The sequence below is a fragment of the Mobula hypostoma genome, chromosome 18, assembly GCF_963921235.1.
Source record: "Mobula hypostoma chromosome 18, sMobHyp1.1, whole genome shotgun sequence".
NCBI classification, from domain to species: domain Eukaryota; kingdom Metazoa; phylum Chordata; class Chondrichthyes; order Myliobatiformes; family Myliobatidae; genus Mobula; species Mobula hypostoma.
In genome coordinates, this window is record NC_086114.1 from 13,507,470 (window position 1) to 13,529,008 (window position 21,539).

A 21,539-nucleotide genomic window follows, 5' to 3' on the forward strand; every position below is an offset into this window, starting at 1 on the left:
CAGGTGGAAGCTATGTTAGTGCAGTGGTTGCTGTGACACTATGACAGCTTGGGCACCAGAGTTTGGAGTACATTTCTGGCACCTTCTGTGAACACGTGGGTCTCCTTTGAATGCTGCAGTTTCTTCCCACAGTCCAAAGACATACTGGTTAGTAGGTTAATTAGTCATTGTAAATTGTCCAGTGATTAGGCTGGAACTAAACTGGTGGGTTTCTGGTGGGTCTGTTCCACACTATATCACTAAATAAATAAATAAAATAAAGACAGATAGATGGACGCGCGCGCGCGCACACACACACACACACACACACATATCCTTAGTCACTAGAATTATGAGGCAACATCTCTACTAGCTGCCTCACTAGAACATTGGATAGTACAGCACAAGAACGGACCTTTTAGTCCACGATGTCTGTGCCGACCATGATACAAAAACTAAACTAAACTCAACTGCCCAAGTGATCAGCATCCCTCCATTCTCTGCATGTTCTTGTGCCTTTCTAAATGCCTCTTAAACACCTGCAGCTGTCCTACACCCCCCGTTCCCCTCCCCCGGGCAGCACTCCTATAGCCCCCTTGCTCTGCTGCCGTTTCCCCGATGGCGGGTACGGTGATGGACGCTGAACTTCACCACTGAGGCACTGGCGGGAACTCTGATAGAGACTCTTACACAAACAAAGTGACATTTATGAGGCTTCAGGGAGCAGCAGCATTAATCTGTCTGTGCGGCGAGAGTGTGTGTTCTGCTCTGGGTGCAGTAAGAGGAAGACAGATGGAGCTACTGTGAGACAAGTTAGGAATATCCCTGTCCTGGGGCTCATCCTGGCTGTGACGATTGACAGCTGGTTATACAGTCTTATCTGCTGCAAGTAGCCCAGTGGGAAGTGATAGGAGATCCCCCTCTGTAAAGGACTGATTCTGTCCCACACAGAGATGTAAGAGAACCGCTTTTATCTGCATTGCCATGCCTCACTCTCCCTCCCAACTTCACCTTTCCTGGTGGCCACCCATTTCAATTTTACTTCCCATTCCTATTCCAACATGTCAGTTCACGGCCTCCTCTACTGCTTCAATGAAGTCACACTCAGGTTGGGGGAGCAACGCCTTAAATTCTGGCTGTGTAGCTTCCAACCTGATGGCATTACATCGATTTTTTGAACTTTCAGTAATTGCCCCCCACCCCTCTACTTCACCATTCCCCATTCCTGTTTCCATCTCACATCTTCTCTTCTCACCTGCCCATCACCTCCCTCTGGTGCTCCTCCCCCTTCCCTTTCTTCCATGGCCTTCTGTCCTCTCCCATCAGATTCCCCCTTCTCCAGCCCTTTATCTTTTTCACCAGTCGACTTCCCAGCTCTTTACTTCACCCCCATCCCGTCTCCCGGTTTTACCTATCACCTACTACATTGTACTTCTTCTTCCCTTCCCCCTGCCTTCTTACTCGTGACTTCTCCTCTTCCTTTCCAGTCCTGATGAGAGGTCTTGGCCCGAACCATCAACTGTCTACTCTTTTCCATAGATGCTGCCTGGTCTGCTGAGTTCCTCTGGTATTTTGTGTATGTGTTGCTTCTTACCTCTTCTACTATGTAAATCAGTTGGACTGTATTTACTCTAATACAATAACTTCATTTATATAATTGTTTTTATTTTAATTAGAGATACTGCACAGAAATAGGGCCTTCAGACCCATCGAGCCCATACTGGTCAATTACACCCATGTGACCAGTTAAAGTTCTCACCGATTGGAGTTGGAATCCGAAGCGTATGGAGGAATTCCAAGTGGTTACAGGGAGAACTTACAAACTCCTTACAGACAGTGGTGGGAATTGCACCCTGAATGCTGGTGCTGTAATGTGTACACTGACCTCAACACCACCGAGCTGCCCCATTTTAACATTGTAAGCACCCATCACAGTTCTGGTGTCATGGAGTCGTAGCTGACTGTTGGCGTCACAGGAGTTTGTTTGGCCATGCCAGCTTGTAATAGAGCTATCGGTCACAGAGCCATCCAACACAGGAACAGGCCCTCCGGCTCACTGAACCAATCCCAACCTTCAAGCACAGCGATAGTGCGAAAGAGGAGTAGTGAGGTAGTGTTCATGGATCCATGGTCAATTCAGAAATCTGATGGCAGAAGGGAAGAAACTCTTCCTAAAATGTCGAGGGAGTGTCTTCGCGCTCCTGCGCTTCCTCTTTGATGGAAGTAACGAGAAGAGGACTTGTCCTGGTTAGTGACGATCCATCTTGATGGATGCTGCCTTCTTGAGGCACCGTCTTCTGAAGATGTACTTGATGGTAGAGAAGCTTGTGCTCACCATGGAGTTAAGTCTACAACCCTCTGAAGCCTCTTATGATCCTGTCTGTTGGTGCCTTCATAACCGATGGTGGTGCAACCGGTCAGAATGCTCTCCGTGGTACATCTGTAGAAACTTACTAGAGTTTTTGGTGACATGCCAAATCTTCTCAAACTCAGAATGAAGAGGCATGCAAATATACTGTAAAGGGGATGGCAAGAGGTAAATGCCAGGAATCAAATTGAATTGGTTTAAATTTACTTGTGTAATACTATTTTGAGTTTTTAATGCAACTCACTAACACCGGAGGAATCCAGCATCTGTGTAGAGTCATAGACAGTTGATGCTTTGATTCTTCATTGGACTGAAGGAGGGGAGATAGCCAGCATATAAAAGGTGAGAGGGAAGGGGTGGATCAAGAGCTGGCAGGTGATAAGTGGATCCAGCTGAGGGGGGAAGGGTGTGATAGGCAGGTGAAGCAGGGACGAGAGTGGGAATGAAACTGGGTGGTGACATGTGGAAGTAACAAAGGGTTGAGGAAGGTGGAATCTGGTTGGATAGGACAGAAGGCCATGGACAAAAGGGAAAGATGTGGGTTGGGAAATCAGTGCGAGGATTGTATAGGTGACGAAGAGATGGAGAGGGTAGGAAGGTGGAACAGATAGGGTGATGGGGGGCTGGTGGGATCAGAGGGGAAAATGAGAGGGTGGATGGGAAAGGTTCAGAGGAGCTGGTTACTAAAAGCGAGAGAGTCTGACATTCATGTATGAGGTTGGAACCTAACAAGGCAGAATATGAAAAACAATGCTGTTCCTCTAATTAAATTTTTAATTTATTTTCTAAAGGGAGCCAAGTAAAAATTGGGGTTAATCTACCAAAAGCAGCTGTAGCACCAGAGGTGCGAGAATGAGGAATGGACTCCTTGATAATGCTCATAATTTTAAGAAAAGGTAGTCCGTACTGTGGTTATAGTCTTCCCTTGTGGTGATGCCCATGCATCAGTCTGCCCTACATTAAACTAAGTCATGCACAGGTATTCTCCATGAAGGAAATCCATCCTAACGTCCCGATTATGTGGATCCCAGATTAGCCTCCACGACCACTTGAGGGCCCACTGATAGACAACTCCATTGGAGAACTTCATACTTGATTCAAGTGATCTCACTATAGTTTTAACAGGATGTCGGGAAAGATGGGCTGCATGCCTTCCTCAGTCGTTATTTCCCCTCCAGTCCTGTACCCCACTTTGCTTCAGTGTTACACCACATGCAGTTGTTAGGCTAGTATGGAGTGGGATCTTGCTGTGCATAAACAGCTGCCACGTTCCTCAAAGTGCCCCCTCTGTGACTGTTTTCTTTTCAATGGCTACTGTTAGGTACTGTTGGATTCTGATATTTTTGATCCAAGGTTCTTTCGGATGTCAAGAAAGAGACATAGAACTTGTTGCTTCATGGTCAATTTATTGAGTGCTGAGAGGTCAAAGGAATTGGAAACGGAGTCTAGTAGGGGGAGGGAAAGAAGGAAGATAGATGGCGGGCCAACATGCTCTGCCCTTCTTATACTATAGATAAGTGATATTCCATTCAAATTTGTAGATAAGAGTTAACCAATCAGATGGCCCCTATTCAAATAATGTGATACAAAGAAGCTTCCAGAAAGAGACAGAACTATAACCACTTGGAAACACACTGAACAATCACATGTATATAGGTGATTTAATACAGGTGTTTAAAGTTAAACTGCAAAGAAAATAACAATTATACAGTCTAATCCAACAGTGCTGTGGAATGTTCAATGGCTGTGAAAGGTAGTTTTTATTTGTAACTGTTTCATTGATGCTCTTGTTCTCATCCCCCTCCCTCCACCCCACTGCCCAGGTGTCTCGTGCAGGTTTCCCTCAGGAACAGCCGGTTTGGGATCACTCCTTCCTATTTCAGGGCCGAGACTGCGCCACCATCTTCACCGTGGGAGCAGCCCTTGTCATCGAGTACTACTGCATCTCCCCGGGTTCGTGGACATGCCTCTCAGACTCAGATTTATTTATCACGTGTGCAGAGCATTCAGAGCAACCCGCACAGAATACTGGAAGAACTCAGCAGGTCAGGCAGCATCTTAGGAAGGGAATAAACAGTCGACATTTCAGACCAGGAAACTTCATTACAGAGTAGGCAGCTGGACCAAAATCTTCCTCCCAGAATCAAAATGTCTAATACTAGAGGGCATACGTATAAGATGAGAGGGATAAATTTGAAGGTGTGTGGAGCAGATTTATTTTTACAGAGTGTGGTGGGTGCCTGGAATCTTCTTGACCTTGCTTAACTTTATTCCTGAGTAACCCAGTTTATCCCCCAAGTCTGGAACCTTACAACCTGCCGCCCTCACTCATCATCCAGGGAATAATTTTACAGATTATTAGCTCATGCCTATAGGGAGACTGTGGGATTTAGGAGTGATTTTATTTGCTTTCACTTTGTACTGACTGGATGAGAAGACAGGTACCATGAGGAGAGGCTGAACGAAGTTGGGTTGTTTTCTCTGGGGCAGAGGGGAAAACAGTTAATCAGATTATGAGTAACAGACAGACAGCTGGTATTTGTTTCCAAGGGGCAACATGTCTAATACCAGAGAGCGTGTATTTAAGGGACCATGGTGGCATAGTGGTTAGTGTGACACTATTACAGCTCGGGGCATTTCAGAGTTCAATTCCAGTGCCTGTCTGTAAGGAGTCTGTACGTCCTCCCTGTGGAATGTGTGGATTTCCCCCGGGTGCTTTGGTTTCCTCCCACAGTCTAAACACGTATCGGGTAGGTTAATTGGTTGTTGTAAGTGGTTCTGTGGTTAAGTTAGAGTTAATTGGATTTGTCGGGGGTAGCGTGGCACAAAGAGCCAGAGGGGCCGACTCTGTGCTCCATCGCTAGATAAAAAATAAATGAAGCTGGGGAGGGGGGATGTTCAAAGGAGACGAGTGGGGCAAGTTTTATTAAATAGGGAATCGCGGATGCCTGGATTGTGCTGCCCGGGGTGCTTGTGGAGGCAAACATGAAAGGCACGTTTAAGAAGCTCTTGGTAAGGGAACATGAATAAGACCATAAGATGTAGGAGCACAATTAGGCCATTTGGCCTATCGAGTCTGCTCCACCATTTCATCATGGCTGATCCATTTTCCCTCTCAGCCCCAATCTCCTGCCTTCTTTCCATATCCTTTCTGTCCCCACTAATCAAGAATCTATCAGCCTCTGCCTTAAGTATACCCAATGACTTGGCTTCTGGAGCCGTCTGAGTTAACGAATTCCACAGATCCACCACTCTTGCGAAAGAAATTCCTCCTCATCTCTGTCCTAAATGGTCTTAGATTCTCCCACCATAGGAAACATCCTCTCTACCTGCACTCTTTTGAGGCATTTAAACATTCAATGCATTTCATTGATGCATTTAAACAGTTTCAATAAGATTCCCCCCCCCCCATCGCCCCATTCTTGTGCAGAGAATAGAGGGTTATAGATGTGTCCAGGCAGAAAGGAATAGTTTAGTTGGGCATTTAACTACTAGTTCACTTTGGCTCAACATAAGGGGCTTGTTCTGTGTTGTAATGTTCCATTGTTGTCCCTCATTGTGCCTTATGGTGCATTGGGCCGCATTTTTTTGCTATTTCCTTAGTATTTGTCTGTTTTTTCACGAGGCTGAGTTGTTAGCTTGGCGCTCAACCCAGCATGGATGGAAAAGCATGCAAGGGGCCGGCCAGATTTGAAACTGGGACCATTTGCCTCGAAGTCCGGTGCTGATGCCACTACACCACTGGCTGGTAACAACGTTCCATTATCCCCGTCCAATTCCCTTACACACCATTTTCAGTGGCCACCTAACACTCAGGTTCTGGGTTCAGAATTGAACCCTGGGCTCTGGTGTTGTGATGTAGCATTTACTCCATGTATTAATCATCTCTTATTGCCTGAGAATCTTGACCCATGTGAAATGAAAGAAGGGCAATGTTCCTCCACATCTATTGCATTGGTGGGTGGGATCTAAAGAAGAGATTTAATTTGCAAAATATTGTTCTTCTTTAACCAGCTCCACTAGAGCACATCTGCCCCATTTGAAGAGGAATCAGACACGGAATCATTTATATTATCACTAACATATGTCGTGACATTTGTTGTTTTGTGGCAGCAGTTCAGTTCAATACATCAAATATACTATGCAATAAAATATATACATTATAAATTAGCTTAAATAAATAGTGCAAAAAAAGAGCAAAATTAGTGAGATAGTGTTCATGGTTTCATGGACCATTCAGAAATCTGATGGCTGAGGGTAAAAAGCTGTTCCTAAGACGTTGAGGCTCAGTCTCTTCTTTCTCCTCTCTGAGATGGTGGGTGAGATTGTGTTTGGAACCTCTAAGGCAGCAAATCTTGTCCAGTGTCAGATTAGTTTTCATTCTGCAGAGAGTAAAGAGGGAATCATAAAGGAGGAATGTGCGATAAAGGGATGGGGGTGACAGGAAGATGTTGTGTTGGTTTGGGTGAGAGGTGGAGTGGGGCACAATCCATTATTTATACTTGTTAACGTTTCAGCTGTCCTTCTGGAATATATTGGTTATAGGCATCTGTTAGTCTCATGAGGCCATGGATTTGCGCCTTGGAAAGTTTCCAGGGCACAGGCCTGGGCAAGGTTGTATGGAAGACCAGCTACAAGTCTCCCCTCTCCTTGCCACCAATGTTATCCAAGGGAAGAGCATTAGGACCCATACAGCTTGGCACCGGTGTCATTGCAGAGCAATGTGTAGTTAAGTGCCTTGCTCAAGGACACACACACTGCATCAGCCAAGGCTCAAACTAGCGACCTTCAAATCACTAGACTAACACCTTAACCACTTGGCCACATGCCAACACAAATGTACTGGTTAGTTTGGTTATAACCAAATATAAAAGATGCACTTTCTGGACTGTAGTCGTCAGGTTTTTGTAAGCTGGCGAAGATCCTATACTGAGCCATAATAGGCAGTTATAGTGTCACTGTCACATTGGAACTTAGAACGCAGAGAGGTATAGCACAAGAAAAGGCCCTCTGGCCCATGATATTCTGCCAAGCTAATTGAATAGTAATTCAAAGTCCACTAAGCTAATCCTTTCTGCCTACACAAGGTCCATATCCCCCCATTCTCTGCACATTTGTGTACCTATCCAAGAACCCCTTGGACACCTCTGTTGTATCTGCCTTCAGAACCACCCCTAGCAGTGCATTTCAGTCATCCATCACTCCCTGTGTAAGTAAAATTTACCCCACACATCTCCGGTGGATTTATACCCTCTCAGTTTAAATTCGTGCCCTCGGGTATTAGACAGTTTGACTCTGGGAGAAAGATCTGCCTGTCTATTCTGTCCATGCTCCTCATAACCTGATAAAATTCCATCTGACCTTTCCACAGTCTCCACCGCTGCAGAGAAAACAACCCAACTTTGTCCAACCTCTCCTTATGGCACTTGCCTTCTGATTCAGGAAGCACAATGTAGAAGCAAATAAAATCCTGGAGTTTCCCTGGAGCATGAACTAATAATCTGTAAAATTATTCCCCAGATGATGAGAGAGGTAGGCAGGTAGTGAGCAAGGGTCCAGAGCCTGGGGCTTTAATCTGGTTTACTCAGGGATAAAGGGCAGTCAAACTCTGGGACTGTCTTTCTGAAGGTGACTAGTGGAGTTTATAATTCTTTATATTTTAGAGATACAGCATGGTAATCGGCCCTTCTGGCCCAGTGAGCTCATGCTGGCAGTTGCACCCATGTGACCAATTAACCCACTAACCCATATGTCTCTGGAAAGTGGGAGGAGACCAGAGCACCCGGAGGAAACCTGCCCAGTCATGGAGAGAATGTACAAGCTCCAGCAAACAGCAGTGGAAGATAATGGTACAAAAATTGGATGGGCTTTGTTTGGAGAGGGGTACTCAGTAGTATGCAGCTATGTTGTTGGTGTTTTGAATGGTTCTGGGTTCTGGGTTGATGTGTTGAATGTGGGTTGGGCTTGAGGGCCTGAGTGACCGGTTGCTACAGACTGAGGGGGTGAATAACGCAGCTTCCTGCTCCTTTTTCATCACCAGTGATGAACACTGTAAGCTGGTTCAACCAGAGTCCCGTGGGGTTCTCGGGTGTGCCTCTGGGCCAGGACGTCTACCACAGGCTGATGACGGAGAACGGTGGCTGTGGGCTGAGGGTGGATGGCCTTCCCGTGCAGGTAAGCCTCTTTACAGTTTAAAGGATTAGTTCTATTTGTCACCTGTACATCAAAACATCCGCCAGCCAGTGGTGTCGTGGCATCAGCACCGGACTTTGAGGCGAATTGTCCCAGGTTTGAATCTGGCCAGCTCCTTGCACGCTTTCCATCCATGCTGGGTTGAGTGGCAAGCTAGTGACTCGGCCTCATAAAAAGACAGTCAAAGGGTACGGAAGCAGCAAAAAAATGATGCCCAGTATGCCACAGGGCATGAAAAGGAACAACAACACCAACAGCAAGATGTAACCTGAAATGTGTTGTGGGTATCAAAACAAATCTGCGAGGATCATGCTGGGGCAGCCTGCAAGTGTCACCACACTTCTGGTGCCAATGTAGCATGCCCACGACTCACCAGTCCTAACCATATGTTAGGCGCCCACTGGGGACCCACGTGGTCACTGGGAATCGAATCCTGATATTATAGCCAGTGCTAAAGAGCATTATGCTAATCGCTACACAACCCTACGGAACCGTACTGCAGCTTGGTCCTGTCTTGCTTGAACATGATTCCCTGATGTGCCGTGACCATCCAGCTCAGGGATGACATGTTATATAATTGTTGGGCAATACAGCTTGGATACAGGTCTTTCAGCCCAACCAGTTCTTGGCGACCACAGTGCTCACCCAGCGAGTCCCAGTTTCCTACGTTCATCCAATATCCTTCCAAGCCTCACCCCTTCCTGTAACCATCCAAATGCTTCTTAAATGATAAGATTGTACTGTACCTGTCTCAACCAGTTCCTCTGCTTCCACATACTCACCACCTGTCATTAGCCCCTCAGCTCCCTTCCCACCTCACCCTAAACCTACACCCTGTAGTTTTGCATTCCACTACCATGAGGAAAAGACTGTTGCCATCCTCCTTATCTATGCCTCTCAGAATTTTACACATCTATGTGGCTCAAGTAAGAAAGACCTAACCTGGCCTACCTCTCCCTATAAATCAGGTCGTCTAGTCCTGGCAAAATCCTCATCGATCTCCTTTCTTCCCAGTTTAACCACATCTTTCCCATAACAGGTTGACTAAAACTATACACAGTACTCCGTGTGGCCTTGCCAACGACTTGTAAAACTGCAGCATAATGTCCCAAATCCCATTGTCAATGCCCTGACTGATGAAAACCAGCGTGCTTAATGCCCTTTTCACCACCCTGTCTATATGTGATGCTTTCAATAAATTACAGACATAGTACCCTAGGCTACTCTGTTCCATTGCACTCCTGAGTGCCCTATCATTCATAGTATATTTTCAGTTCAGATCATATTTTTAATTCATCATATTCTTTAAACAAACAAACTTTCCACTTGTACTCCTAAGACTCTCTGTTCCATTCCCTCGTGCCTTACCATTCATAGTATAAGGTCTATGAATGGGGAGGGTTGGGGTTTGTTGGATGCCCCTCAACCCATCCGTCCCGTTCCAAATCCTTTGGGGAGTGAAGAATTAGGAATAAAGAGTTCCTTGAGCCGCTGATCTGAAACCTGGCTGCTTAAGGAAGGTAGAAGACTGCTTGGTACAGAATGCCTATTGGCAATGTCAAGGTGGGAGAGAAAATGTTGATATTTAGATGTCACACTGGTACACAGCCTCAATGAGAAGAATTCATATAGAGAAATTCACATGGAATATGGTACAGAAGGCAATCAGCCCACCCATTCCATTATGATGTCTCGGCTCCACCAGAGCCTCCTCTCATCTGTCCTTCTCTAATGCTGCCAGTGTAGTCCTCCACTCCCCCCTCTCTCATTTGCTTGCTCCATCCGCACTTCCATTCACCCGTCCGGAGTTCCACATTTGTACATAGGTTTGGACTATACCAGCTATGATGAGAAGTTGGACAAACTTGGGTGGTTTTCTCTGGAGAGTTTGAGGCTGGGTGGGGGGGGGTTTGGTGACCTATTAAATTACATAAAATTATGAGAGAATAGATAGTTTTTTTTCTCCTCAAGGTGGAACTGTCAAACACTAGAGGGGACAGGTTTAAGGTGAGGGTGGGAAGTTTAAAAGAAATTTGCAGGAAAAGACTTTTTAGATAGGCAGTGGTACGCTCCTGGTATGGGCTGCATGGGCAACTCCTGGTTTGTGCTGCCAGAGGAAGGTAGTGGAAGCAGGTACAACAGTGACATTTGGGATGGATTTAGATGGATGCATGAGAAGCAGGGAAGTGAGGTATATTGACCATGTCCAGGATTAGTTTACAGTAAATTAGTCAGCACAGACATGGTGGGTTGAGGGGCCTGCTTCTGTGTTGTATTCTTCTATGTTTAAAGAAGTTTCTTGTGAATTCCTGTTTAGGGGCCAGCTATTGCAGATGCCCTCTTGTTCTGCTCTTCCATAGGCTTTGACATGACGCACTATCTTAGTGCGTCATGTCAAAGCCTTTCATCACTTGAAAAATCTTTCCTAAAGAGCAAAGAGAGTTCTAAATTGTCCTGAACTACTCTGCCAAGGAATATAACCAGCCATTCAACCAGGTGTGCACCAGACACAGGTGAGTCTCCGTACCTGAGGCAGACAGATATCTCTGTCAGTAACATTTCCCTCCTGTTCACAGCACACCTTGGCACATACTGTATCCCCTTGGCCAGGGAATTTTCTGGAAGACTTGGACCACATTCCTCTCTCCACTAACGCAGAATAACTTGTCAGTGCAGTTCATGCAACACAGTCAAAACTCTGAAGTGGTTTCAGAGAAAAGCTTTCGAGAAGTAAATTCTTCCTTGATACTACCTGAAGAGCAATGCTTCCTGCAATCAAGGATCATATCGGGAAAGTACAGAACTTTAGGATTTTCCTTGAAGCTTCCATCCCAATTCCACCAGAGCTATCCATCGCCTTTGTTACTACATACCTGCTCTGTCTTGCTGGGACACTTACTTCACAGTCCAGGTAATCATTGTATATTTGCTGACTCTCCACAGGGAACCAACCTGAGGACAACGTCCATCACCACCCCAACTGTGGGGCTTGTCCTCCGCCTCATTGGCTCTGAGGTAAGATGGAACAGATGTTTTGTTGTATGAACAGATGGTTGAGTTTGGTTCCATCTCCAGCTGCTTTCACTTCATGACTAACAGGTGTGCCTTTAGAGCAGGGTTTTCCAACTGGGGGTCCAAGACCCCTTGCTTAATGGTATTGGGCCATGGCATAAAAAAGGTTGGGAATCATTGATTTAGATGCTCAGACCCTAAGGTCTGGGATCCCATCCTGCCTGTCTCTTTTCCTTTAAAAGTCCCTTAAAAATCACCTCTAATTCTTCCTGTTAGCTGGCAGCCAAATTCTTTCCGACGTTTTTGTGAAGTGCCTGAGGATATTTTCACTGTGCTGAAAATGTGACATAAATACAGATATAGCTGCTGCTGAAATCTTATCTCACAACCTCTCCTTCGTTAACGCAAAACATCGAGCAGAGCAGCACAGCACAGGCCCTTTGGCCCATGACGTTCAGAATCAGAATCAGGTTTATTATCACCGGCATTATGTCGTGAAATTTGTTAACTTCCCATTACTTTAAGCGACTCTAAGATGAATCTAACTTTACCCTCCAACATTGTCAATAACCTTCCATTTTTCTTTCATCCATGTGCCTATCTAAAAATCTTTTGAGTCTCCCTAATGTATCAGCCTTTACCATCACTTCAGTACTTATCCCTCTCTGTGTACAAAACCTACCTTTGACATTTCCCCTAAACAGTGCAGTGCAAGATATAAACTAATGTTTATAATGTATAAATTACAATTAAAAATAAATAAATCAGTAAGTGCAAAAGAGGACGGGGTTCATGGACTGTTTAGAAATCTGATGGCAGAAGTTGAGTATGGGTCAATCTGAACACTGCCTGCTGCACAGCCCATTACACAGAGCAAGCACGACAATGGAGTAGCACTTTCACTGTCATGTTGGTAATATACACACTAGGCAACCTACAGCGTGGGAGTGATGAAGTGGGTGCACCGAGACGAAAACATGTGCAATTGAAAACCCACGCTCAAAAGAGAGAGAGCCCGCCACATGTATGAGACCCAATCAATTGACTGCACAATTGAATAGCTACATGCATACTTGTCATGTTCTCGCAATCAATCTGATCTGACAGTACACCCATAACCCTCCAATGCTAGGCTACAGAGGATATCAACAGCTGGTGACTTGGGCAGATGCATGGCAGATGAAGTTTAAGTTTGATTGCAATTTTAGTAGTTTTACTTCAGACTGCACTACATTCTGTGCCCCAGGCTGCAGTTTTGTGCTCATCATTATATTTATTGATCTACTATATTATTACCATGAACACCATTTACTCAGTGAGCTTCAAGGAATCACATTGCATACTGGTGTATAAGACAGTGAACTAACGAAGTAATCTAACGAGGTGATGTGTTTTGGAAGGAAGAACAAGAAGTGCAATGTATGCTCAGTGGCCTCTTTATGACATACTGTACTTTCTGTACCTAATAAAGTGGCCACTGAGTATATGATTGTGGTCTTCTGCTGCTGTAGCCCATCCACTTCAAAGCATGTTGAAGTGTTGTGCATTTAGAGATGCTCTTCTGCACACCACCGTTGTAATATGTGGTTGTTTGAGTTACCGTTGCGTTTTTGTCAGCTTGAGCCAGTCTGGCTGTTCCTCTGACCTCTCTCAGTGAATTCCACAGCCCTCAGAATTACTGCTCACTGGATGTTTTTGATCTTTGTACCATTCCCTGTAAACACGAGTGACTATTACAGGAGGTACCTAATAAAGTGGCCGCTGAGTGTATCTTGAAGGCCCGTAGAATGATTGTTGTTGGCAGATAGGGTGGTTTGAGTTTCTCAGAAACTGCTGATCTCCTGGGACCTTCATGCACAACAGTTCCTAGAGTTTACCGAGAATGGTGTGTCAAACAAAAAATACCCAGTGAGTGGCATTTCTTTGTATGAAAATGCCTTGTTGATCAGAGAGATCAGAGGACAATGGCCAGATTGGTTCAAGCTGACAGGAAGGTGACAGTAACTCAAATTACTGTACCACACATTACTTGAGTAGTGTGCAGAAGAGCATCTCTGAACCCACAACACATCAAACCTGGATAAGAATGGGCTACAGCAACAGAAGACACGAACATATATTCTGTGGCCACTTTATTAGGTACAGGAGGTAGCTAATAAATAAAGCACTGAGTGTGTCTCGAAGGCCATCCATGAATCCCATGGCTTCTATGATAAGCCAGTATCATTCTCACTGTTATTAATTTTAGCTCTATGTTCCAGATTGATCGAACCAAATGAACTTAAATTCACTAGTTACGATGGTGAGGTTTGAATCCGAGTGTACATGTTATTATTCAAGGCTTTTGGATTGCTGGTCCATTAACAGAGGCACTCTGTCACTGTATCCCATTTCCCATTTGTCATGTTGACCTACATTAAGTGGAAGAATGAAAGGCTGACCATGTTGGAGGGAAATCTGTGGTGATGAATTAACATTGTGATGGGAAATGAGGAGAGATAACAATAATTTCAATTTACTTAGCACATTGAGCGAAACAAAATCATCCCTAGGTACATCACAGAGACATCATCAATCAGAAAATGTTCACATTAAAGATGGGGCAAAGTCTGGGCTGTTGATGCATATCTTACAGGAGAGAGGTATAGGAAGAGTGTCCAGGGCCTTGATAGCTGAAGGCACGGCTGCCAACAGTGCAGCAATTAAATTTGGAGGCAATCAGGATGCAGTGTTGGAAGTGGACAGTGATCTCGGAGGATTATAGAACAGGAAGAGGTCAGGGAGGTCAGGAGTGAGTGAGGATGTGGAGAGATTTGAAAACAAGGACGAGAATTTTAAAATGAAGCCTTCGGAACAACAAGAGAAACCAATAGTCAATAGTGGAATATCTTAATAACACTTATTGGACACTACATGCTTTGAAATTACACTGCAGAGGGGGAGCATAGAAGAGATTATCAGAAATCCCTTCTTCTTCCTTATTGTGAGTGGTCTGTCAGCATCATTGCTAAGAAAACAGTTTTATATTAACTATCTGATGTGTTAGCAGGACTTGCACTTCATTTTCTAATAAGAAGCTCCATTCTTTTGCTGAACTCCTTTTCATTTTAGGGTGCCCTTGTGGTAAAATACTAAGCATTGATATGAGTCAGGCTAAAGCATAATGATATGGAGATTTTATTGATATTCTGGAGGCGCCTTGGGGATTGGTTGCTGAGGAGCCCACATTGGTGGTACTTACGAGTAATTGCCCATGGGTCGAATCGAGAGACTGTGTCTGTGATACATTATTCACAAGGGCCTAACTTAGCCTTGAATTAATTCGTTTTATTACTGTTGCTTGCCAAACTAAATTAACAGCTTCAGCCAAGCACTAAACTAGTGAGGTATTTATTTTTGGATGATTGTAATGGTGCTGTTTTATAGGACAGTAATTTGTATCTTTTATGATCAGGTTCATGCGTGTAATTTAATATATGCAATGGCCACTGTTTCAAAATTCCTTATTAAATTCTGAGCTAATCAGCACAGCTGTCCCCAGCAGGTTTTGCATAACGTTAGGACATCTTGCATGTTACCAGCCCCATTCCTTCAGACAGAAGGTCTACGGAATAGCAGTTTAAAAGACATCCAATGAGGTAATAATAGACTCATATCGGACAATGCCTTATAACATTGTAAAAAAAAATCTTCAAAGGCTTCATAAAATGGATTATTGTGTTTCTTGCCTGCAAGACTCCACAAAGAGCAAAGATGGGAAAGGACAGCTTTGTAGAACATATAATACTATAGAAGGCCATTCTGTCCACTGAATCCTTTGAGCATCAATCCATTTGGTCCCATTCCCAATTATTTTCCTCTTATCTTTACAACAACTTCTTGCCTTCACGCATTTATTTGGTTTCCTAATGAGTCCACCTCCATTCCAAAACCTAGCCCAGTATTACGTGGCAATCATGGCAGTGGTTTCAGAAGGCCGCTTACTGCCATCGTTCTCATGGGTGGTACGGGATGAATAATAATAATGGGGCAGCATGGTTAGCACAAGCTTTACAGCACCAGTGATCAGGGTTCAATTCTGCCCGATGTGCTCTGTGAGCTGCCCGATCAGCTTTGAGGTTCCTTGTATATATTCATAAAGAACTTTAAAGGTTCAGAGGTTCGTTTAATATCAATGTATACAGTATACAACCTGAAATTTGTACTCTTTACACTCTTGCTTCTGATTTTCCTGCACCAGGATGAGACACTGAAGTGAGGGATTAAACATCCCAGAACTCTTTGTCTCCTAATAAATTGTCGTGGAACTTGTTGCAGAATAAAATACCAGTTCTGGTGGGGAAGGGGAGTTTGGATCATTATGTTTTATAACTTCAAAACAGAAGACACAGGAGTGTGAAAATGTGGGTCTAACTTTGAGTTTACTTTTAGCGAAGTGTGCACGTATCATGTGGTAGCGTGATGACGTAAGCAATTCACGTATGTGTACATATAACCTATAATGAATTACACTGGACAACAAAAATTTTGCTTCCTGGATATCTTTGGGTGTATCTTACGGATTTTGGGCTGCTGATCATGAAACTCACCATGAAATTTCCTTATGACGTACCATTTTTTTGAAATTGCCTATATTTGTTATATCAATTCACAATTCAAGCCAGAATAATTGATGCCAAGATTAAGGAAGGCAGTTTTGTGTGCAGTTTTGGTCCCCTAATCTGAGGAAAGACATCTTTGCCATAGAGGGAGTACAAAGAAGGTTCACCAGATTGATTCCTGGGATGGCAGGACTTTCATATGAAGAAAGACTGGATGAACTGGGCTTGTACTCGTTGGAATTTAGAAGATTGAGGGGGGATCTGATTGAAACGTATAAGATCCTAAAGGGATTGGACAGGCTAGATGCAAGAAGATTGTTCCCGATGTTGGGGAAGTCCAGAACGAGGGGTCACAGTTTGAGGATAGAGGGGAAGCCTTTTAGGACCGAGATTAGGAAAAACTTCTTCACACAGAGAGTGGTGAATCTGTGGAATTCTCTGCTACAGGAAACTGTTGAGGCCAGTTCATTGGCTATGTTTAAGAGGGAGTTAGATATGACCCTTGTGGCTACAGGGGTCAGGGGGTATGGAGGGAAGGCTGGGGCAGGGTTCTGAGTTGGATGATCAGCCATGATCATAATAAATGGCGGTGCAGGCTCGAAGGGCCGAATGGCCTACTCCTGCACCTATTTTCTATGTTTCTATGTTTTTATAATAGTTGGTCCACAACTCAAACAGGTCATCAGTGGCAGGGGATTTGAAGAATATGTAGTGGGACTGAGAAAATCGCATGGAAGGCATTTAAAGATGTTGAAAATTTTCTTGGCAACTACAAGCACCAAACTACAATGCAGCTGATTGAAAACATGCTTCAAGCACACAAAACCATGAAGTGCAACATGTCCCCAAAGATTCATTTTCTGCATCCCCATTTAGACTTCTTCCTTGCAAATCTTGGCACTGTCAGTGATGAGATGGTGAAAGGATAATGCAGTCATGGAGAAATGGTATCAAGGCAACTGGAATCGATCAGTACTGGCTGATTATTGTTGGACACCTAAGTGAGAAGCCCCAGACGCTGAGTACAAATGAAAATCATCAACAAAACATTTTTAACTTAGTTGACTTATTGCAAACCTCCAATGTTGTTATGCAATTAAATGCATTATATTCAAAAGAGGTTAATTTCTTGTTTCTCCAAATTTCTTTGTTCTGCTGAAGGATCTTGTCCGAAACATTGACTGTAGTCTTTTCCATAGATGCCGCCTGGCCTGCTGAGTTCCTTCAGCATTTTGTGTGTGTTGCTTGGATTTCCAGCATCTGCAGATTTTCTCTTGTTTGTGAATGGATGATCACTGTTTTCATTTTATGTGGGGCTGTTGGCAATAGAGGTGGCAAGCTCTTGGGGAGGGCGAGTTCTGGGCCAGCCAGCCTCTCCTTCCTCCTTCCCAGTTTTGTACGTGGCAGGAAGAAACGCTATCTTTTTCCTGAGCTGCTGGGGCTCTCATGAGGTGTATCAGGTGGGAAATCAGATCCAAGGACGTTGAATAACAAAAGGTTAAAGCTCAGGGTCTGAGCCTGATGGAAGTTCACTAATAACAGTGTCATCTGTTCCAGGCCATATTTCAAAGCAGCTCCCAGGGGGGTGATCTGAGGTGATAATGGTTAAGGACCCTTCCACATTTATCATTCTGAGCCTTGAAATGTGAAGTGAAGAGATGGGGAGAGTTGAGAAGGGGACATTGATACAGAAGCCCTATTACTGCGAAGCCACCTCCCACTGACATTCAGTGCAAAATTTCTGCAGGTTGGAAAAGTTCTGATTTAAGAAAAAAATGATGCACAACGTACTTCCTTTCAGATGAACTGTAAGTGAAGGTGACTGTGTGCTCAGATTTGTAATCCGCTGTTGGTTATGTTGAAAGCATGGGGTTTAACAGGGCAGTATGGTTTATGGAAGGATTTACTGTAAATCTGTCAGTGTTTACAGGGCTTGTATGGTTATTGGGTAATTGTGTTTCCATACTCATAACCTCACTATTCTGGATGATTATACTTGTCTCTGACAACACTTTTTGCTGTCTCAGTAAAGCAGCCAGTATAATCAAAGACCCCACCCACCTTGAATATACTCTCCTCTCCTCTCTTACATTGGGCAAAAGCTGCAACAGCCTAAAAGTGTGTTTCACCAGCCTCAGGCCGCACTTGGAGCATCGTGAGCAGTCTTGGGCTCCTTATCTAAGAAAGGATGTGCATTGGAGAGGGTCCAGAAGAGATTCACAAGAATGATCCCAGGAATACAGTATGAGGAGCATTTGATGACTCTATCCCTATACTCACTGAAGTTTAGAAGAATGAGTAGAATCTCATTGAAACCTATGGAATATTGAAAGGCCTAGATAGAGTATATGTGGAGAGGATATTTCCTGTAGTGGAGAGTCTAGGACCAGAGGGCACCACCTCAGAATAGAAGGATGTTTATTTAGAACAGAGATGAGGAAAAAATTCTTTAGCCAAAGATGGTGAAACTGTGTAATTCATTGCCACAGATGTGGAGGCCACATCATTGGGTATATTTAAAGTAGAGGTTTATAGGTTCTTGATTAGTAAGAACATCAAAAGTTATGGGGAAAAGGCAGGAGAATGTATCTGAGAAGGATAATAATTTGAGGAGCAGACTCAATAGGCCAAATGGCCTAATTTTGCTCCTATGTCTTATGGTCTTACAGCTCAAGGACAGCTACTATATCCTACTGTTATAAGGCTATTAAATAGTTATCCAGTATGACAAGTTGGACTCTTCATTTCACAGTCTACCTCATTATGACCTTGCACTTCATTGTCTGACTGCACTCAAAAGTTCAAAGTAAATTTATTGTCAAAGGATGTATATGTCACCAAATACTCCCCAGGGATTCATATTCTTGCAAACATTTATGATAGAACAAAGAAATACGATAGAATCCATGAAACACTGTACACAAAGGCTGACAGCCAACAAACTGTTTAAAGCAAAATATTTAACCCTCTGTGAATCACTTAAACCGGTCTTTATCATATGGGAACTTACTGTAGAAGAATGGCTTCACAATTCTTGCTCCTCAGTAGTGACTGAATTTCCTAATACTCTATCAGCTCCACAATGTTTTGGGACTGTGGAGAGATCAGATGTTTTTACAAGAAATCTGGAGCTGAGTAGCTAAAATGACATCCCTTTCATTCTCTCCTGGAACTTAGTTCACATGTGTTCTTTCCGTAGTGCAGAACGTATTTGGAAGTTGTGGCATTTAATCACTAATTCTTAATCAGCCTCTTCTGTCCCTTTCAAACTTAATAATTAGTCACATTTTATGGAATTTTATTATAACAAAAAAGTAAAACGTTTAATTCTTCTTATACAGTATAATTCTATTAGACAACATTGCATTACAAGGATTGCAGCATCTCAGAAAGGCTGCTTATCACCATACTTTTATGGTTTGTTCAGTAAATGCCAACTTTGCCAGTGATCTCAAGAATGAAAGAAACTTGAAGGACCCATGTTTATTTAGTAGCTTCCCCATTCCCTTCATCACATTCCAAAAGATTAACCCTCAGTGAAAGGCAGCAAACGATTTATGTACAGTTAAATTCTGCACATTTACTAAGAAGAGTTTATTGAGGGATAAACTTTGGCCAGGAACTGGCGATCATTTCCCGTACAGGTTGTTTTCAACTTACAAGCACTTTACTGTCTGGAAGTTTTGGATCACAGAAACTGTCCACTAATGATAAGATCATAAGACATAGGAGCAGAATTAGGCCATACTATCATGGCTGATTTATTATCCCTCTCAACTCCATTCTCCTACCTTCCTACTTTTGATGCCCTTACTAATCAAGGACCTATCAACCTCTGCTTTAAATATACCCAATGACTTGGCATCTGTAGCTGTCTGTGGCAATGAATTCCACAGATTCTCCACCCTCTGGTTAAAGAAATGCCTTCTCATCTCTGTTCTAAATGAATGTTCCTCAATTCTGAGACCTTCCAACTATAGAAAACAACATCTCCCCATCCACTCTATCTAGGCCTTTCAATAGGTTTCAGTGAGTTCGCCGTCATTCTTCTAAACTTCCAGTACAGGCCCAGTGTCATCAAACACTCCTGATATGTTAGCCCTTAATCATCATCCTCAGAGTAGGAGAATTGTGCTTTTTAAGTATGGAGGAATAGTTGTGGGAAATGGAAGCTAGCAGGCTCTGAGAAAAGTCCATAATCCAGGATTTCCATTGTGGCAGAAATGCTGTTTGCTAAAATCACAAAAGTTGCACTGGTAGGTTAATTAAGTACAAATTAGTACCAATCTTAATTAATTTCAGATCTCAGATCTTAGTTAGAATTAGTTCATTAGTTATAGATCTGCACTCTAGATTCAAAACACGTCAGGCCATAGTAGTGGCTAAACCACAGAATGCTGGTCTAGAGAGTTAGAACCTGTATGTTCAATCTTTTATTGTAACATTATTGAGTCTTCGATTTTCAAATCTTTTTTTTCACCATAAGGAATAGAATATCACTCCACACTGGTGTCAGCCTGAAAAATGGAATGTCTATTCTTCTCCGGAGATGCTGCCTAACCTACTGAGTTACTCCAGCATTTTGTGTGCAGTAATCTGGATTTCCAGCATCTGCAGAATTACTTGTGTTCATAGTGTATCACCCTCTGTCCTTTGGATCACCCAGTGCCACAATAATTTATTTTGCCCGGCCATTTCAATTTACAAAACTTTGCCTAATGAAGCGTTTTGTTGGAAAGTACCCCTTTGATAAATGGAGGAACGTTGCCAGTGCCAGGGGATCTTTTACATCTGCCGAGAATGCCTCTTAGAGAGGGCAACATTTCCCATGCAAATAAGTCAAATACTTGCTTACCGTTTCCTTCTGTAAAATGTTACTATCATTCTGCATTCTTGTAATGCTATATTTTGAATTTTGTTTTCTTTTTACGATCTTGATGTGCTTATGAATGGGACGAACTGTCCGGATGCCAAGCTTTTCACTGTTGGTTGGTACATGTGACAGCAGTGAGCCAGATACCAATTACCAATGCTAATGCAATGCTTGTAGTTATGATAAACAGTGCAGCTAACGTTCCACGGCGGGGCACGTCAGTGAGCAACTTAAGGTTATAAGGTCTGTGCAGTTGGTTAAACGTATAATGAGCTGGATACATCGAGGCAGAGGGAAAATTAATGTCTTTGTTGAGCAGAATGTGTCAGCCTTCCCTGCACATGTTCCCACAGGAGTATCTTGGACATGAGCTAATTGAATAAGAGTGATTGAGGAAGCTTGGCAGCACATGTTGTATCATAGTCCGGGCCAGAGCCAGCAGATAAACCATTGCAGGGCGACATGCTTGTAGCACTTGGAGAGCAGCTGCATTAGTTATATGTGTAATCAGAGG

General features: G+C 43.5%; 1 protein-coding gene across 1 annotated transcript in view; it reads left to right on the forward strand.

Moving 5' to 3' along the window:
- The window catches only part of ccdc33 (coiled-coil domain containing 33), a 355,995-nt gene that overhangs the window by 188,992 nt on the left and 145,464 nt on the right, over positions 1-21,539 (forward strand). The window contains exons 10-12 of the mRNA XM_063070154.1: positions 4,171-4,300; positions 8,388-8,521; positions 11,483-11,554. Of these exons, the coding sequence (XP_062926224.1) occupies positions 4,171-4,300; positions 8,388-8,521; positions 11,483-11,554 (336 nt within the window). The remainder of the gene's footprint in view (positions 1-4,170; positions 4,301-8,387; positions 8,522-11,482; positions 11,555-21,539) is intronic.